This window comes from Nyctibius grandis, chromosome Z, assembly GCF_013368605.1.
Source record: "Nyctibius grandis isolate bNycGra1 chromosome Z, bNycGra1.pri, whole genome shotgun sequence".
Lineage (NCBI taxonomy): Eukaryota > Metazoa > Chordata > Aves > Nyctibiiformes > Nyctibiidae > Nyctibius > Nyctibius grandis.
The window spans coordinates 81,861,290-81,881,446 of NC_090695.1; the positions used below are offsets into that span (position 1 = coordinate 81,861,290).

The 20,157-nt window shown below is 40.5% G+C and overlaps 2 protein-coding genes across 2 annotated transcripts in view; one reads left to right on the forward strand and one right to left on the reverse strand.

Annotated features, from left to right (window-relative positions):
- The first annotated feature begins 4,414 nt into the window (after positions 1–4,414).
- On the forward strand, positions 4,415–15,312 carry CCNH (cyclin H). The gene is made up of 9 exons (XM_068423182.1): positions 4,415–4,550; positions 4,710–4,832; positions 6,149–6,222; positions 6,491–6,701; positions 7,008–7,171; positions 9,388–9,458; positions 11,314–11,425; positions 12,014–12,074; positions 15,131–15,312. The coding sequence occupies exons 1-9, from the start codon at positions 4,434–4,436 to the stop codon at positions 15,173–15,175; spliced, it is 978 nt and encodes a 325-aa protein (XP_068279283.1). The 5' UTR covers positions 4,415–4,433; the 3' UTR covers positions 15,176–15,312.
- Positions 15,313–17,186: 1,874 nt separating this feature from the next.
- Positions 17,187–20,157, reverse strand: part of RASA1 (RAS p21 protein activator 1) — a 67,378-nt gene continuing 64,407 nt past the window's right edge. The window contains exons 24-25 of the mRNA XM_068422303.1: positions 18,765–18,899; positions 17,187–18,058 (exon numbers count right to left, since the gene is read on the reverse strand). Of these exons, the coding sequence (XP_068278404.1) occupies positions 17,975–18,058; positions 18,765–18,899 (219 nt within the window). The 3' untranslated portion in view covers positions 17,187–17,974. The remainder of the gene's footprint in view (positions 18,059–18,764; positions 18,900–20,157) is intronic.

A 20,157-nucleotide genomic window follows, 5' to 3' on the forward strand; every position in this document is an offset into this window, starting at 1 on the left:
GAGCTATAGTCAAAGCACAGCATTAGAAACAGTAAATTCTTGGTTCGGCACGTGGCTTGGTTAACAGACTTGCCAAAGGTTTGGTTGAGTATTTTATGATTACATTTTCAAATGTGTTATCTATATCTGCCTTGCTCCACTTTCAGCCTAATTTCTAGAATCACTAACAGTGCAGGACACCAGGTAAAGTCCATGTAGGACTAAAATAGTTGTTGGGTATCATACCCCTTTGAAGTACAAAATCTCAGCAGCAAAAGGTACAAAATCAGTGAAGATTTAAAAAAAAATTCTGCTTTATCCTCTGTACTGCTCGTTCCCTTTTCAGAAATTGTCATTCCTATTCTTATACCTTTTACACTAACAGTGATGATGTGAAATGACATATGCTCCCTCAGTAAATTGACTGATTATTCAAATATGCAATTCCTAGGATTCTCTAATTATCTTATGGAAGTGTTATGATTAGATGCACAACAAAAATGTGTATCTGCTTTGGTATTTTTGGTATCTAGGGTTCTTGAAAATCAGATTTGTTCTGATTTAAAACTAGAGATTGTTCAGTTGCTGTAATTTAAGGCAACGAAATCAGAGATTCAGACTATGCAGACAATAAAATGTAGTTTAGGGAAAGGACCTTTGACACTTCAGACCACAAGAAACCATTTTAACTACCAAACCTGCAAACATTTGCACGTGCTTAAAATACTTCTCTCACATACTTCAGATACAAGTGCAGTAACATCTAAAATTCAGTTGCTAAAGCAAAACTTAATATGCTTTATATGCTTCCATAACCTAACTGGATGTTAATATGTAATGAGTGTTTTGGAGGAGTAAGAGACTACTGAAGAAACCAAAGGGAGCAGCATGAACCTGCAGGTTTGCATGGATAAAACTGGAAGAGAAAGAGAGTGTTGCTGTTCTGCAAAAGTTTATCACGTTTTTTGCCAGGGTTGTCGTCGTTCCTTGAGGAACTTCTCAAACAGACTTTTTAACTTCTAACCTGCAGCTCTGGATCATCCTGCTTGTACATGCTGGGGCTGGCTGGGATGAAGTTAACTTTCTTCACCGCAGCCTGTATGTGCTGTGTTTTGGATTTGTGGCTACAGCAGTGCTGATAACACACCAGCATTTTGGCTCACGTTGGGCAGTGCTTGTGATACCAGATGGTTTAGTAAAAGTAGGCCTCAAAGTAGACCCTAAGAGGCTAACTGCATGTTTTGCAGACAGTGTCTGCTTCTAGGACTGATAACAAGTTATAGCTATCACTGACTCTTGCTTGTGCTTATTCTTAGAGAACCCAAGGTCTCTGTTAAATTCTTCACTAATTGCAAAGAAGGGCCACAGATAAACAAGACTGTGAACAATGTCTTTGTAGTGTCTTAAATGACGTGATTCACAGCTCTGGCACCAGGAGAAGAGATAAATCCTGTCAGAACAAGAACAGGATCTTCTCCTTGGAGCCACCTGCATGAGCCAGCAGAAAGGCCTCGACCACGCTTGTGCAGAAGCGGGGTCATACAGCGGACAGCATCACTATGGGGGGATTATGAGCACCAGAGCCCACCCCAGACCCCTCCCCAATTTAGTACGCATGCACAAAGACAATTACATAATGTATTAGCATATGCATAAGGTTTCTTGGAACAGGTGGGCTTTACTCAAATTGTATGAATATTCATTTTTCTATAATGTGTATAACGAGTGTGCTTTGTCCCTCGGTGGACATGTTAGGTGGAGCAATCCCCCATGTCCCTCAACCAAATAAAGTAATGCCTGCTCACTAACGCTAAAACCTGGTGTTAAGGAGTTTTATTCCCGATTTCGGTGACACTTGCACAGCGTCTGGGCTTTCTTTCTCCTCAGCCCCATCCTCCCCCTCGACTCTGTTCTGTTCCTGTGGGGAGGGAGGTCAGAGAGAGACAGTGCAGGGCTCTTTCTGCATGTCCAGAGGAAAGGCCCAATGAACAGCTTAATAGAACAGTTATTTTAATAAGATAGAATAAAACTAAATAAGTAAATAGTGATTAAAACTTAACATCCCTTCAGCCACTGGGAACTCCAAGTTTTCACAGAATCAGACAGACACCAGATGGGTTCTCTTGCAGCACACTGTGCAGATCCTGTCCGTGAAGAGGCTTCTCCTCCCTCCCATACCGTGGTGTCTTTTATTTTGTGTAACAAATAAAGTCATGTATCTTCTCCTGACAGGCTGGGCTGTTATCTCTGCCATAACACCCGCCAGTGCACGGCGTGGGCCAGCACAGGGCACTCCAGCAGACCCCTCTGCAGCAGCTACTCACACTAACATAAAGGCTTCTCAGGCTCTTTGTACAAGACACAGTGCAGCAGACGTGGCTTGCCCCCGTATCACCAACTCCTCAAATACTATGTCTTCTGCAAGACTCCCAATACACCCTTCACAGAGAGTAGGCTGCCGATGGGAACAGTGAATAAAATATTTTTTTGCTTTGCTCACACATGCAGGTTTGCCTTCGCTATTAATTTGTTGTTGTCTCAATCCACATGTCTTCTCGCCTTCCTTCTATTTTCTCCCCAACCCACAAAAGAGGGTAATGAGCGGCTGTGTGGGCATTTGGCTGTTAGCTGGCACCAACCCACACTGTAGCAGGAGCAGAATGTGTGGCCAGAACCATAGTAATTTTGTAACTCATTTTTTAACTTTCTCATTAAAACGATAGTGAAAAAAATTGTAAGAAATAAGAATGGCAAAAAGTTTGCAAGGTAAGAACAGTATAAAGGAAGTTCTGACAACCAGGTATATGCTGTCTAGAAGAAGAGACTGAACAGAAACTCAAGTGTCTGTAACTAAATTCCAATGCCATTGGCCTGCCTATATAAAAGCAGCTGAATAACCATCAAAAATGAAAGCGGCAACAGGGAAAACATGAAAAATACTGGAGAGAAGCATATGATTGGTGAAAAAATGGGACAAGCTGCCTTGGCAAGTTGTCAAATCACCTTTATAGAGATATTCATGGAAACCATACATCAACTTATGGGATATGATTAACAATAACGAAATCAACCCCAACACGAGATAGGACTACTCAAGAAGAACTACTGAGGACTATTTCTTCTTACATATTTCTTTGAAAACTCTCTAAGATTTGTTTCATTTGGTATAACATAAAGGATTCCCTGCTTTCTTTTTTTCCTAACATTATTATTATTTGATGCTAATAAATTACATGGTTTCATAGCTTCACTGGTGGAAACTGAATAGTGAATTTCTTTTTTGATGTCAGCATGCTTCACGGTATTTTTAAGAAGCCTGAAAAAACGTGAAGCTGCATTTTACAGTCACGCATTATTGTAACATGACATAAGTAGGACCACTACAAGCTAAAACCTCTGCACCATCCACGGACACACCATGCCACGGTGCTCCCCATGAGATCGTTTAGGGCACTCAGTGTAAGTGGAGCAGATGTTTTGCCTTTGCTGGATTTATAGTGCTACAGCTTCTGGCTCTCCATGCCATGCAGAGCTTTCGTGCCAGGTGACAAGTCCTCTTGCTATACCATTTTCACAAGGAAAAAAAGCATTCCTCATTTCCAGGGTTTCCTGCACTGTAGCGTATTCCACCACGTGCTCCCTCTGGGCCTGATCCCAGTCCCCTTACTTGTACAAGCTAGTTTTTCATTCCACAAAAAGATCCAAAGGCAGAAGGGCAACGAAGCTGGTGCAGGGTCTGAAGCACAAGTCTTACGAGGAGTGGCTGAGGGAACTGGGGGTGTTTAGTCTGGAGAAGAGGAGGCTGAGGGGAGACCTTATCGCTGTCTACAACTACCTGAAAGGAGGTTGTAGCAAGGTGGGTGTTGGTATCTTCTCCCAGCTAACAGCAATAGGACGAGAGGAAACAGCCTCAAGTTGCACCAGGGGAGGTTTAGAGTGGAGATCAGCAAAAATTTCTTCACCGAAAGGGTTGTCAAGCATTGGAACAGGCTGCCCAGGGAAGTGGTGGAGTCACCATCCCTGGAGGGATTTAAAAGAAGTGTACACGTTAGTGGGATTTGGCAGTGCAAGGTTAATGGTTGGACTTGATGATCTTAAAGGTCATTTCCAACCAAATATTTTGTGATTAATGGTGGTTTTGTGTGGTGGTTTGCAGCTAAGAGCAGTGTCCCAGCTCCAAGAAGTCTCTCACTCTGGCCTATTCCAGCTGCTCCCTGACGCCAGCGGCGGCCAGGGCCTCTCCCGTCCCCTCCCGCAGGGCTCGTTACCTTCACCCCCCACCCGTCCCGAGCTGTCTCCAGTCCTCCGAGCCCCCGCCGCCCAGGGCTGCCCGCCGCTGCCATGGCCGCCCTCCTCCCCTTCCCGCCAAACTACAACTCCCGGCACGCCCCGCGCCCGCCGTAAAGCGGGCTGCCGTAAAGCGCGGCGGGCAGGGAGTGGGTGTCGCCGTCGCCATGTACCACAGCAGCACGCAATGGCGGCACTGGACCTTCCGCGGCGAGGAGGAGCTGGCGCGGTGCCGGGCCGAAGCCAACCGCAAGTTCCGCAGCAAAGCGGTGGCGAGCGGGAAGGTGCGGGGCCGTGCGGGGGAGGAGGGGGGCGGCGGGGAGCGCGGGACCGTGCCCGTTGCGGCCTCCTCCCGGCCGGCGCTCCCGGCGCCTCTGAGGGGGGGAGCTGGCGGGGTGTCGGAGCGCAGCCCGTGGGTCAGGCTCAGCTTTGCTCCCCTCAAGGTCCAGCAGACCGACCCTGTCCTTCTGGAGCCCCACGAGGAGCTGGCGATATGCAAGTACTACGAGAAGCGGTTGCTGGACTTCTGCGCCGCCTTCAAGCCTGCCATGCCGAGATCCGTGGTGGTAAGCGGCGGCGCCGGCTCGTCCTGGCTTTGATCTGCTGGCGGGCCGCGGCTGGCGGAGCTGCAGGCTTTGCCCCCGCGTGTCTCTTGTTCCTCCGCTTGCTGCTTGTCTTATTCTTCAGAGCGTGGATATCTTCAAAGTTTTTTGTCTTCCAGTGCTGCAGTCTGTGTTTCAGACCGCTTTTTGTCTCTGTTTTCCGGGCAGTGCAGCCCTTTCAAAAACAGAGTTATTTCTCACCTTCGTCTGTTTGTTGTGGCTGTTAGACTTGCGTGGATAACTTTAAACCGTTGTCTTTCCTCTCTCTTAAGCACAGAGTAGAGACAAACCTAAAGATGTATGGATTGATGATACAATAAAATGACCTCACCGTAGCTAAAAGAGGCAGTCCCATAGTTGGTCTCTCTGGTCCAGTTTCTCAAGCATTAATGCTTGTCTAACCACAAAGCAAGCTGGCTCAAGCACCTGTACTGGCAATAAATTAACCTACAAAGGGGAAAAAAAGGATCTTTGAACTGACTTATCTTGAATGCAGAAAAGTGTGTTTCAGAAGAGAGTGAGGACTTAGAGCTGAAGCAGGGAATGAAATTATACTTCTTTTGTCACCTAGCCATTAAGATGTGTAACCTATATTGTCCCCTGTTAGTTCTCCCTTTTTCTGGCAGGTATGGTGAATAACAAAGATGAAGAGTGTCTTGTCTGAAGATGCGTTTGAAACATAGCAGTAGGCTGCCATTAAGTGCTCTGTGGAGCCAGACCTTGTATTTCAGAAGCGGCCCCTGTAGAGTGAGTGTGCTGGGTCAGACTCTCCAAGTGATTTTTTTGGAAAACATCTGCTTTCATGCCAGCGGCATTCAGGTCAGCTTGGAAATTTGGCATTGGCATACTGAAGTACTTCTAGACACACAGAGAAGCATTAATGTTAAACGTTAAAGTCAGATGTCTTGGCTGGGATTACTCCCAACTTTCAGGATAAATTTTTCAGTCGCTGGTTTTTAAATTCCATTTGAGTATCAGATTTTTCTCATGAAGATATTGTAGGCTTTTTGAGCATTGTCTTCCTAAAGATGTCTGAAAATGGAGGAGAAGATAACCAAGCTGCCGTTTTGTAAGGCTTTTGTAGGCATAAATGTCTTAGACTTAGAAATATGTAATGACATGGCATTGTGTGCATCTTAGTACCTTAGTGTATCCTGTATGTCTGTAGTGTATATTCAAACTTGCCTGTTCTGTTTTGTGATTTTATTTTTTTGTTTATTTTTATTTTTTTAATCCATTTTTTTTCTATACTTACTTTTCCCTCCTATTTTTTAATTTAGGGAACAGCTTGCATGTATTTCAAACGCTTTTACCTCAATAACTCGGTGATGGAGTATCATCCTCGGATAATTATGTGAGTTATCAACGTATCTTGAGTTACTCTAGAAAGCAGAACATCGGCGGTATAATCTTTATATCTGTAAAGACTGGAAAAATTTAGAAGGGAAATCTGAGAGCTTAAATATGAGTAAAGGCAAAGTATGGTCACTTTCAGTTTCCAGTTGGAAAAGTTTGCTGTGTTCAGAACGTGGTGTTTTGAAAATGTAAATTTTCTGAACAGAATTCTGGATAAAAAGATGAATGCTGCATATGTTAATTGTTGCTTTTTTCCCCTCCTCAAGGCTCACGTGTGCTTTTTTGGCCTGTAAAGTAGATGAATTTAATGTGTCCAGTGCACAGTTCGTTGGCAACCTTCGAGAAAGCCCTCTTGGACAGGAAAAAGCTCTTGAACAAATACTGGAATATGAACTACTGCTTATTCAACAACTGAACTTCCATCTTATTGTCCACAATCCATACAGGCCATTTGAGGGATTTCTAATTGATTTGAAGGTAGTATTGTTTTATATGCTACATACTCCATATACTAATGTAATTAAAATCTATCGTGGGTTGTGTTAGAAAACTTTAATTTCCTTTTGTGCCTGTGATCTTAAAGATTTAGTTTGTAAAATGACGGCAAATATCTGAAAGGAAGTTGGTTTAGTTGTGGTCTTTAAGCACTTTAGATTATTTTTGGAATAAGAAGATGGCCAGCTACTTTTTAGCTGTACAAAGTATTGCAGAATTGTGTGTTCTGAGCTCATGAACCAGAAGATGAAGAACAGGTACTTACTTTCCTAAATACTTACTTTTTAGACTCGCTATCCAGTGCTGGAGAATCCTGAAGTTTTGAGGAAAACAGCTGATGACTTTCTCAATCGAGTGGCTCTGACAGATGCATATCTGCTCTTTGCTCCCTCACAGATAGCTCTCACTGCCATATTGTCTAGTGGTTCAAGAGCAGGAATTAATATGGAAAGGTAGTATTTTCTTTTTTTGTTGTAGGCATGATTTGTACAAGAAGCAAATAAACTGTTTAAAATTGTTTTGTTCTAGACATTCTGAACTATCAGAAGTGTGTATTTACTGATTGTTTACACTCTGGTATATTCTTTAAGTATGTTTCAAAACTGAAGCAGTACCAGTTGTTTTGGTTTTGGTGTTTTGTTTTTTTTCATTTTCAAAAAGTAGGTGATAAATGCAATTAGTTGGTGTCTGGTTTTTATATTCCTTGGGAAGAAGAAGAAAAAATTTCAAACTGACACAACTTTGCCCTAATCAGAAGAGAACAGGATTTTCAGACTCATCTTGAAGATCAGAGTGAAGAAAGTGGAAATACAGTAGAAAATGAGAGTACGAAACTCCTGAAGAATCACTTAAAGAAAAAAAAATTAAGAATTTTAAGGTGTCTAAGATTACAGAGTCAAAGGAAATTTCACTGAACTGACAGCTACTAGGCATGTGGAAACTAAGTGCGGTATTTGGCTGGTACAACTCCTCAATTTCCAAAACCAGACTAAGAATAAGGTGGTGTTTTAAATTAGTCCCTTCTTTCCTTTCTGTGGTCTATCCACTGGTGTTTGCAAAGGCATTATCGACACTTCAGTATCATTGCTGAAATGTGTTGGTTTCTTTCAAAGGACAAAACATACTCTTTTCTTCAGAAAAACTGAGGTAGTTGCTCTAAGTAGCTGCATCTGGAATGTTTTAATCGTGTGATGCATTTTGCAGCTGGTGTGGGACACCTACAGGCACAAGGGCTGATAGTAAGTGCAGACAGTTCTTTTTAAAGAAGCTTTCCTTCCACCTGCCCTAAATGAATCTCAAATCTCTCTTGTTCTAAAAGAACGAGGTGGTGTTGTAGTATCCTCTACAGGGTTCACTGTCCTCTCAGAATAGTGTAAAAACATTCCAGTGCTTCGATAACTTGAAACTTGTTGATCTCATTCCTGAATTTATATTCTGTACTACTTGTGCCAAAATTCAGAAAAGCATGCTTACAAAATGAACCAGAATAATTTGTAGATAGTGTATATGAATCAAGGTATGTGAACATTATCTTTGCATATGCACGAACAACTCGAGTCATTGTCACCTGTGTGCACCGTACAGTTGCTGTAACCTTGTCATTTATTGCTTTTATGTGAGTTCTGGCATGCTGAACATGAGAGAAGCTAATGCTGCGGCTTGGGTCTTGTGGACCTGTGAGTAGGTGCACCTGCAAAGGCGGGACAGAACATCTGAAAACCTTTTGCTCCTACAATGTCAGTGTATACATCAGTCTTGAAAAAGTTAGAGCTTCACCAAAAAAAAAAGGTGCCGCTGTACTCTGGCAAATTAGTCTTCAGTTCTGGTACCAGCACAAGGTTAAGTAATACTCTTAAATCTGAGCTCTGCAAGAGCAGTGGTGCTAACAGAGCAGCTCTTAGCTTATAGTAATTACCATCTTCATGGTGTCTGGTGCCTCAGTCTGGGAGCTGCATCTGATATAGCTGCGTATGTCTATTAAGTAAGTTTGAAGTTAACACAGACTGAACAGATTGATACACTTTGGAGTCTTTAGTTTTTTGTAATTTATCCACAAGTGCTTCCCGGGAGGGGATAAAAGTACTAGGTTGTTGTGGATCTTGGTGAGGTGTGTTGGGGGTTTTACCCAGGTGGCGTGTGTCTGTGTTAATGTTCTTAGTGAAAGGAAGTTTGAATCTCTGAGAGAAGAGGAAGGGACTGAGAGATTCGACAAGACAGCATTTAGTATTTGCTCTCAGCTGCTGAAAGAAGCAGACAAGCTTTGCTGTCTGTTGGTCTGTCTGAAGACTACTCTTCTGTAGTATTTGCTTTTCCAGCAGTCATACTGTGCTGTGTGTTGTTAGCATGACACTTCATAGAATCTTCAGTGTAAGTTGACTTAACTCAGTGAGGCTTACTTAAAAATGTTGACTTCTGCAATGTTGGAACTTCGGTTCTTCAGATGGCCAGGGAATACTTCTGTCATGTTCTTTAAGAAGAAGGTTGCAAGTGACAGATTTGCTTTTTTATCACTTTATACCACTTATGTAACCAAAGTGTTCTTGCTAAGGCTAGTCATAAAGGTCTAGCAGGTGTAAATAATACATAATACATGGTTTATTAACTAATGGTAGCTGCCACAAATAATGATGACACTTTGAAGAACTTATTCTTCCATGTCTCTTTGCAGTTATTTATCAGAAAGTCTTCTGCTGAAAGAAAACAGAGCAACCTTAGCCAAGCTACTAGATGGCATGAAATGTAAGTAAACATTGGAAAAATGTGATAAAAAGTATCTCAAAAAGAAGAAAACCAGCTTTTTCCAAACAACAAAAGCTTTAAGCAGAAAGGTCTGCTTCTAGTGGTTTTCTTCATCTCAGGGCTGGCATATGGTAAGTAAAACATGGGCAGTAGAATGAACTACCTAGCATGTGGATGCAGGGGGAGAAAACAGAGACTTTACTGAGATATGAACAAATTAAATTAAAAGGCAAAGGGCCTGATGCTTCTTAGAACGTAAGTGTTACAGTCATTTAAGTGCTAGCAACTGACTCAAAAGTGAGAAATCTATTTTGGGAACTAGATAATGGTTTTTGTAACTCGGGGTGAAATGACTCTTTTCAGTCACTCTGTCTGAAAAATCACAGCTTCAGGCAAAAGCCTGCACATAACTACTTCTGCCACCAGAGGGTACCTTTTCTAAGCCAAATGATTAATGCTAAGTGATATGCCAGGGCTTACACTTCACTTCTGTTTTGCAGCTATAAAGCTATTTCAAGAGATGTTTGGTTTGCTGGTGTGAGGATATATATACACACACACACATATATATAAAAATATCAAGAATGCTAGCATGGTTTAGCTAAGATGATGGGGAATGTAGTACACTGATTCTTACCTTTTTTTAATTAAATGAAAAGGCTGAGGTACGAAATCTCCAGTAAGTAACCAGTTATTTAACACTTTAAGCTAATCCATGCATTTAAAATGGGAGAGTGGTAGCATTACAAATCCTTTGACTAAGCTGAATTTAATAGCGGATGCACCATACAAGTCACCAGGGTCTACAAATTAAATTTAAATTGAATTTATAAAACTTAAGATGCTTTTCCCTTTCTCTTGCTGCTAACAAATCCCATCTTCAGTTTCCATTGCTGAGATGCAGAGGGAACACTGGAATCGCTTATTCTTCACTTATATTATTCTGGAAGGTAGCTTTAGCCCAAAGGCAGCTCTCCTGTAAATGTGTGATGGCTGGAAGGAAATTTTGAACCATCTGTAATTACAGAGAACTGGTGGTAGAGGAAAAAGTCTTGTTTCTTGCAGGGTAGCTGTAGTTTTAATTTTTAATGAAACTGAAACCAGTCTTTTTGGTAAGACTGAGGTACAATGCTGAACACAAAAAATACCTGTGTGTTTTGAAGCTTTTTACCAGAGTAATGTGAACTCTACATTATTATAATTTACCTTGAGGAAATCCAGAATCAATGATGCTAACAACTTGTCTCAGTGTAATTCTTTGTGCTCAGCTTCTGCTGTACCTTGATGTTATTTAGAACTAATCCTTGGATGTAAGGTGATAATTAAGTCTTACATATGTAATCTTCAATCCTCTAAAGTTTGAGTGCTATGTGGGATGGGAAGTTTTGTAAGCAAGCAGTTTGGAAGCTGGGGGGGAGTTAATACTTTGAATGTCTCCTGCTTGCTTTGACAAATACAAGGATTTTACTTGGTAAGCTTTCTGTCTCAACTGTTTGCAACGTGTTGCAGGTTGCCTTGTAGTCTGTTTAGCCTTCTGAGTCTGTTTAAAAACTAGATGTGATGCTTTCAAAACCTTACAGAGGTTTGGACTTCAAAACTTCTTTTTGTTTTTTCTCTATGCACCATTCTGATTTTTATTTGGTGTAGGATTTTTTTTTTCCTAGTAGAAGGTGCTTGAAGATATATACTGTGCTTCTGCTATAATGAGGGAAGGGGGGGTAAACTGTTGGCTCAAGCTTAAGTATGAAGGATAAGCAGTAACAGTAGCTGTACTACTGATTGATAAGCTTGTGTAATTCACAAGGTAGAGTAGAAATTATTTAAAGTGGTTAGAGCTGTGTTGTTGCCATTGTAGGCATGAAAAATCTAATAAAGAAGTATGAACTGCCAAGGCCTGAAGAGGTTGCTACTCTAAAACAGAAATTAGAGAAGTGTCACAGCTCGGAGCTTTCACTGAATACAAACCTGTAAGTAGATACTTACTCTTAGATGTGTTAAACTTCTTCCTTTTTTTATTGCTATAGAAACATCAACTTTCGCTGTGAGTGATTGAAAATGAAGACACCTAAATGGACACACAAGGATGTCTGCTCACATGTTTACTATGTGAGCATGTCCTGGCAGCTGAGAACCAGGACTCAAAGTGTGCTTTCAGCAATACGTAAATATGTTCTTTTGTGCTGATTTGCACTGCAAGTTGTAATACTGATTATTTTGTAACACAGAACTGGAATCCTGGGTGGCTTCTGAGGTCTGGCCTCTAGATGTCATATGTAATGAGAATCAAGGGCTTTAAAATCATGTGATTCAAACAAGAATTGTGTAAAGGGTTAATGTTTTCTTAAGACTTATGTGGATGGCAAAGGACTTCCTGATTTCTCTTTTCTGCCCCTTTCACTTTATTACCCACTGTGAAATTCCATCAAGCTGCTAGTTGAGACTTTGGTAGTTTATGTGATGAATATGTCTATAATCTGATCTTGTGGCCAAGTAAGGAGACTCTGACTTATAAAAATACCTAAAAAGTTCACTTTTTTTTTCTGGATGGGTGTTAGGAAGAAGAGGAAGGGTTATGAAGATGATGAATATGTCGCAAAGAAATCTAAAATGGATGAGGTCAGTAAACTGATTGTACGAGTACTTGTTCTTCTACTCTAACTGCCAAGACAAAAGTAACATAGCTACCGAGACAGACTTCTGCATCTGTTAATATTATTTTATGTGTTGCTCAGACAGAATCTTTCCCAACTTCTTTCTTTTTTTAAATGAGCCTGAGTTCATACTAGCCTGCATTTGGGAGTGTTCTCAAATAGTCCAGTCTCTTGTGGGGAGGGCGAAGAACACACAGGCCATCCTCCCGGCTGTTTCCTGTGCTTTGAAAGTCTGAGATTTGGCATATGGTGATGAAAGGAGGTTTTGGAAGGCCAGGCACTGAACACTTGAGGGGAAATCCTAGCTCTGCAGGTGGAAACTCACTCTTCAGAATGTGGATGGGATAAGTATATGCTGAAATATAACTCAAGCAGGCTTTTTTTATGGAAGGTCTCTGTGGTGGTTTTTCTGCCAGCCAGAAACTGTTTTCATGTACTTTCTTTGTATTCTTGCACAAAGCAGAGATCAGCTGCTGGACTGAATTTGTCAGCCAGTTTCCTAGCAAGGCTTGCATAAATTACAGATGGGTAGCTACTACCTCAGGTTATGAGACCAGGAATAAATAAGATGGAGATAGAGTGAGGAGGGTGACTCAACAAATGAGAACGGAATTAAGGTAATCCTTCAGATCTAATCTGAACACCTTTCAGAGCTTTCATTGGTAGTGTTGACTGGAAGTGGTAGAGAATATATTCTCGTGGAGGAATAGCTTTGTGAAGAACTCTTTTTAAATGGACTTCTTTTGATACTGAAGACATTGCACATCCTGATAGTCTAAGACACCTCAAGTATGGCATATGGAAAAACTTGCTAACAGCTGAACAGGGTTGTCTGTCAAAATCTTACCATAAAATGCAGGATGTGTGGTTTTTAACAATTCAAGCAGTCTTGCTATTATACATGAGCATAGTGGGTTGATGCTGTAATGTCAAACTAGAATCTAAAAAACGATTTGAACAAGATAAGATTATAATAAAATCAGCATTGAAAGTATGTTCTAACAAAATGTGGAACCTCAAGCACATTGTATGGTAACTATTTAATGTTGTAAAAACTTTGACTATTGTTTATTCCAAATGCCAGTCGTAAAAAGCATATTGAAACTGGCAGCTCTGTAAAACTAGTGTTTTCATAACTTTTCACTTTCTCACAAAATGCAAAACAGCTCCAACTAAACTCTGGAGACTCAATTGTTTCCTGCCCCAGTTCAAGTTGAAGGCCGTAGTGCTTAATTATGCTGCTAGGGTTTGAGGCAGTTTTGATTTTGGGGTTTCTTACTAATTTATATCTACATTTCTTTTTCCAAAGGAATAAGATCGGGTAAATTCACACAGCCCACAGCATTTCACAATAAGCTCTTGCACAGTTTGAACAGCTCCTGAAACTTGGGATATTTAAATATTGATGTGTCTGTGAACTGCCAAGGGTTTGTACTTGTATAGTTTCATTGCTGAGTAATTGTCACATGCAAGAGCAGATCTGAGCTGGCCAGGACATAAAGGAGGAAGTGTGCTTAACTTTTTGAAAGCTCATTATATGCGCTGTCCACGTTTAGCCCACACCCAGGGCTAAACAATAAGCAGTTTTTCTGTCACCCAATGTCCCTTCCCCAGATGAGGAAGAGAATTGGGAAAAGGAGGGAGACCTCTAGGTTGAAGTTGAACAGATTTAATGAAATGAAGAAATAAATATAAATAACAACAGAAAACAGACAAAACTATACTTATCCACAGATCATTGGCAAGTTGCTCCAGGAATCACAATGAGGAAGAGGGAGAAGGGAGGAGAGGCAAGGAGAGCAGGAAGAGCTCCACCTCTTCCCAGCAAACCCTCTCTTTTATAGTGAGCTTGGTGTCAATGATCTGGAACACACCTGTGGGCCAGCCTGGGTCAGCTGCCCCGGATTTAACTGCTGAGGGCCTTGATCACCATGGCTGGCCACAAACTGAAACCAAATCCCAGTGAAACCAGGACAGCGCATACTGCTCAAACCTTGAGACTTCACTAATCCTGTCGTTAGCAAATATTAACAGTATTTATATCTGTAAGTAATTAGGCTGTAGTATACAAGTGCACAGTCACTTCTAATCTGTTTGTAAGATTTCTGTCTCTTGATTTAATAGTGTACAGCTGAAACTAGTATTAATAGCAAGGCTGTAACTGGTATGGAGAACTCATCAATTTGAAATGATAGAAGAAATACACAGGGTACCGGTTGAGCACAGATCACTCAGCTGCCAAAGTGATGAAGCCATAAAAACTACAAGATAATAGCAAAAGGTTGCAATATAAGCTCTTGTGGAAGTCCATAATGAAGAAGCATGACCTAAACCTCAAACAGGTGCTGAAAAGGGGCTGCTAAAATGACTGTGTTTCCATGACTTTAAGAGCAGGGATGGATAACTAACTTTAGGGTTTAGTCACCATTAGTTAAAATATTTTTTTAGTCTTTCTTCTGTTCATGGAATAGTTCTGTTAGGTATTAAATCCTGGTTATAAAGAGCACAGCTTTTTTTGGTGTGGGTTTGGCGGGAGAGGGTGGTGGTGTTCTTGATAAGCATTGTGGCATGCTTGCAGAAGTAAAAAGTAGGGCTTAGTCCCAGGAGGCTTTCAATCCTGTGTTCTGGGATTAGCCACTACTAGCTAAAATAAAAATCTTCCCTTTTTATATATTTACTCGATGAAGTTACTTGTTTTGTTCCCTGTAAAAGACACTGAGCCCACTGGGTGATATTGCTTGGGAGGGGCATGCAAGAAACATCTGTCAGTTAATGTGGACAAGTACTACGTTTAAAATCAGTTTAAAGCTGTTTAGGCCTGTTACTGACAGGAGAGACAGTTCAGAGAGGGGAAAAGTTACTGGTCTTAAATTCACATTAACTGGCATGTTATAGCAGTTGCTGTGACAGCACATGCAGTAGTGCCATGTACCTACAGTTACGTATTGCCTGGCCCAACTTACTGTAAAATACACCACATTTACACAGTGCTCAAGGCATTGCTTTTTTCCCTTCCATTAGGAAGAGTGGACTGATGATGACCTTGTGGACCCAGTGGAACCTTGAAGGAAGATGGAATCTACTGCTACAGAAACTACTGTTTCTGGTGTTAGGTGACCAGGTTCCTTACTCTGTATAATGAGGTATTTATTCTGTCAATTTTTAGTATCTTTTCAATAAAGTATTTGACATTGTTAAAATAATTACTTGTAGTTCCATTAAACCCTCATCCATTCAAGGTCAAATGTTAGGAAGAAATGTTTGCTTTAAGAAATATGTCACAAGAGTTTTGGTTCAGGAACAGTTTGAGGTGCGACTGAAGTGTACTATTACAGCATGGCAGGAGCTAATGTCAAACTGGGAATTCAGTGAACTGGATCAATGCAAGCAGGAGACAGATCTGGTAACAGAGGGGTACGTGGTTTAGAGCAGGATGCGCTCCCCTCTTCCCAAGCTTGCCTGTGAAGCAGCTACAAGAATACAACTGTGCCCATAACACTTAGTACATTTGGGAAGCTCTTCTCAAATGTACTAAGAGGCTGCAGCAACATATTTTACAATAGGGCAAGTAATAATCACACCGTTGTGACTTACTGTGCAGCTGTGATCTAAGTTTAAGTTGCTGTGACTAACTTACCTGGGGGCAACTGAGAGAAGTATTTTTAAAATCTTCCTCAGTAGTTAGATGTCTTCCAAATCTGGAGCAAAATTTATTTCTTTTTCATACACTGTTTTAGAACAGAAGCAGTTCTACAACATGCACACCTAAATGCAACTTTGGGAGTCTCCTAAGTTTCATTCTCATCACTGCATTTTGTATGTAAAGGTCAATAGCCAGCCCCAGAGTTTGTGTTTTTACCGTGATATACTGCCTACACCCAGCCAACTAAATCTACACAATAACCCACTTTATCCATTGTTGGTTTTGACAAATCCTTCTATACCAGGGTCATCAGCTGACTAGTCAGGGAAGAAAATCAGTTATCACAATTCCCCTCCAGAAAGCCTTACTCCATTTACGCAACACCCTCATACTCAAGTGAAGGAAGCGTGACTTAACACAGTTTAAGTAAGTCAGTCGTATACTCAGGTTCTGAACTGGTTGGAAGCTATCAGCAGAGCATTCAGCTCTAGATCGTCACATAAAAAAATGTTACAAACTGGGACTATGACTTGTGTGACCTAACAGTACACAGAGAGAGAAATAAGTAGGGCAGAAAAAAAAAGACTGTTAATTACCTTTTCCTCTGAGATGCAGTTTAACACAGGCTTGACAGTGACAGGTCAAGCAGTGGTTTTATGGGACAATGTAAAAAAGAATTCAGTAGTACCAAGGTCTTGCAAACAGGTATGTCTTCACTGGGCTGTATTAAGTACACTCTTGTACACTAAGTGTAGTACCTGTGACACTTGGGAGCTCTCAGCTACAGCACTGGGCACCCGCCTTCAAGGAAGCTGCCCCAACTGGAGAGTCCAGGGCAGCACCAGAGCCAACTGCAAGCCTGGAAGGTATGCACTAATATTACAGCAAAGACCCAAAGATAAAGTCTGTACAATTTAGCATGACAGTGAATGGAAAAAGCAGTTCTAATAGACAGGAGATAACAGCACAGTTGTTCTAATGGTGTAACAACCATGCTCATATGACACAATTATTTATATGATTATCTCCTTAATGTTGGCAGTGAAATTCGGAATTCTTTTATTCCTTTTTAGATCACTGCCTAGGAAAGTTACAAATGGTGATGCTGAAGTACCCTCTGAATCAATTGCATATTTTACTTTTAACTTTTTAACAGTTTTAACATCTACTTTCTCACCCTGTGAGAGATATGCATGCATTAAGGCATATGGACAAGGTAATGCTGTTCTGAGGATTCACGCTAAAAAAGTGACACTGCATGTACATTTCAAAGTACATCACGTGTGCAGACACTGTAAAAAATTTCCACAGCAGCCAGAGTTAGCCAGTTTCGTAGAAGGAGTTGATCTGCAGCTTGGTTTATTTTAAAAAGTTATTTTTTACTTATAAAAATAATATTTATGCTAGACTTTACAGAAAAGACCAACCAATACATATTTTATAAAATGGTTTAATGAATGCATGCATGTCTGATACAATGATCAATAAATTTACCAAATTCAAATTATTTACTGTTGTAAACATTTTACAAAAGCATTGTGATTTATCTGGATATACAGTTCTTGATGGAAGAACTATTCAGACTGAATCAGTGGCACATCAAAAAAAATAAAGCTGACAAGACCCATTCTGCATATTCTCTTTCAACATGATTCCAGCAAGAGAAATAGCATGGTATAAAAAGTGTACAGTAAAGATTGTTCTTACCATAACATCAAATTCTGGAAACTGTAAATACAAGTTAAAGTGGTTGAAACAGTCAAAAGTCATAATTATTGTAACCAGTCAGAAATTACAGTAAGAAATGTTATCCAGTTATATGTGGCTGTCAAAACAACACGTTTCTTCTCATGTCAGTTGACAATTCTTTTCCAACAAGACAGCAAAACTTTGGCAATCAGAGGTGCTGAAAATAATTTTCAAAGTTCAAGACACAGTCACAGCATTTTCTTTGCAGAAGGTGAACTGTACACCCAAGGCTCAGAGGTTGTGAAAACTGTTTCCAAGTGGAAAAAAGTGCAAATGTCCTGCACAGATAGCTTAAAAAAGCTGCTGGTACAATCTTTCACCAACAGGATCTTTGTTTTCTTTTTGCATAGTTCACACATCACTGGGAATGTGACAGGGTGTGCTATTTTTGGCAAGAGCAAGAAGAAAGTGATACTGGTGTGAGTCGCCATGTCAGGCATGCTGGATCCATGCAGAATTCAGGTAGAGGGCTGCTACCTGATGTTATTAGACACTGAATACTGATTTTGTTTTTGTTGAAGCAGTTCAGTAATAGCCAAAAGCTTCTTAAGAACATGCTGTAGAAAGAGAGTCAGTAAAACCATACGTTAGCTACTGGAAACTAGAAGAGTCTTGCTTGAGAAGCGTTTTCAGCATTAGCCTATCAGGCCAGGTAGTTTAAAATAGATTAAAACAAACAAAAAGAAACAGCTGATCCCTAGTCAGTAAGACATTACCTTCAAAAGGGAAGTCTAAAACAGTGTTAGGAGCTTCGCCTCTCCACCCATGGATCTTTTTGCTGCTTTGTGGTTTAACAGGCAGGCTAAGATAGCGTACTGCTGACACACTGCTGGGGTTTGCTGGAAGAGTCTGCCATGTGTGTTTACAAATGTACTGGCAAATTAGGAAGCAGACATGAGGTATCTATAGAAACCTAACGAAAATAAATTTAGTTCTCAACTGAAAAAAACCCCATGATCCTAAAAACCAACGACCCAGAGAGCCTGTCAGAAGACTAATTTTGTGGGTTTAGGCTTCCACTAGAAACTAAAACTTCCTCTGGAAACTTTTAAGAAAACCTCTTTGGTTTTGTTGCACGAAGAAACAAAACTATGGACTAAGTACTTACCTTTACAGCTAATCTCCTGGTAAAAGGCACATATTTTAAAATGTTTATCGGTCATACTGCTAGCCAGAAATACGACAAAAGCATCCTGATACTAAGGAGTAACTCAAGACACACTGTCTGTACCTGTGATCTGTCTGTTAACCTCTGTCGCTCACCTGCATTACACCTCGCTCATTACTGAGTGTCCGGAGTTCATCCGAGTGTGCCACACATATCTCGTGCAAGGCTGCCAGGTCACGAGATAGGTCAGTTCTAGAATGCTCTGTCGCGTCTGGAAGCTCAGGAACGTTCTTCAACAAGAAAAGGTGAGAGCAGATTTAGGATGCGGAGTACCCGGGCACACAGGAAGATGAATTACAGCTCTACAGCTCTGCCCACACAATTGTTTTATACTGCAAGCAAGTACTGCAATGTCAGTCTTCCCAGCTAAGTCTCCAGTCCGTCTTTGTATTACTACCTATGTATTTCCTCCTCTCCGCAAGCATGCATTTTATGAGCCTGCTGCAATTTCTCCTCCTGATAGAAGGGTTCTAACTAAAAGAACCGTGTTATTGCTACACTACCACTGAGCTAGCCAGAAAGCTACTGCATATACGCAGCTTATGACCTTCCCCTAAATGAGCAGGAATCCATCCATCAGGTGCTTTTTTTTTTTCAATCTAAATGAGAGAACAGCAATAACAAAAATTCAGCAAAATCTGTAACTATCCATCAATCATTAAACTGGTCATTAAACAATAATGCTGTAATTAAAACAGTAGAATAATCCAACAGTTATTTTCAAACCAACCGTTTTCAGAGGCCTCACGCAAAATCTGTCACTGGCGTATCATAATATGCAGAAGTCGCAATTTAACAAGAAAAAGGTGACATATGGCAACCTACCCAGATGCCACACTCATTTTTATATCTTACCAAAATATTCTGAGATGTCTTTTAGGTCACTTTTAAGGGATCAATTCAGGAAGATGATTGGCACATTTTTTAATCTTGGTTTTTAAAATGAATTCTTGGTTTAAAAATACACATATACAACATGAGGTCCTACCTCCGGTTATAGGTATCATAGACAAAACAGTAACTGCAGTTCACTTTCAAACTACACTATCTAGAATGTATGCAGTGACACACTTGGCAATGCATAACTGAAATTCAAACTAACATTTTTTTAAAGCAAAAACCAATTTCAATCTCTGGTCAAAACCATATGACACATTATATATAAGAATTATTGTTTTAAAACGTATTTTTAATGATTTGTATTTTTGGCCAAAATTTCTAATCCTTATAGCTATAAAATCTGTCTGAGCTTCTCTCATCTACAGAGGCACTAAATGAATAAAGTCTAGGGTGACACTTGATGGTTTTAATTCCGTATTAATCTGCCAGCAATCTGCAGTTTCTAAACATGCATAAGAAAAATGTATTCAGTTACAAGCATTCAAAATCTTGTGGGAACTGATGCATTTTTAAGCTAGTTAATAAGTGTAATGAATTTCCATGTACAGTGTTGCTGTGTAACTTCCAGTAAAGTTTTTTTTTTAACCA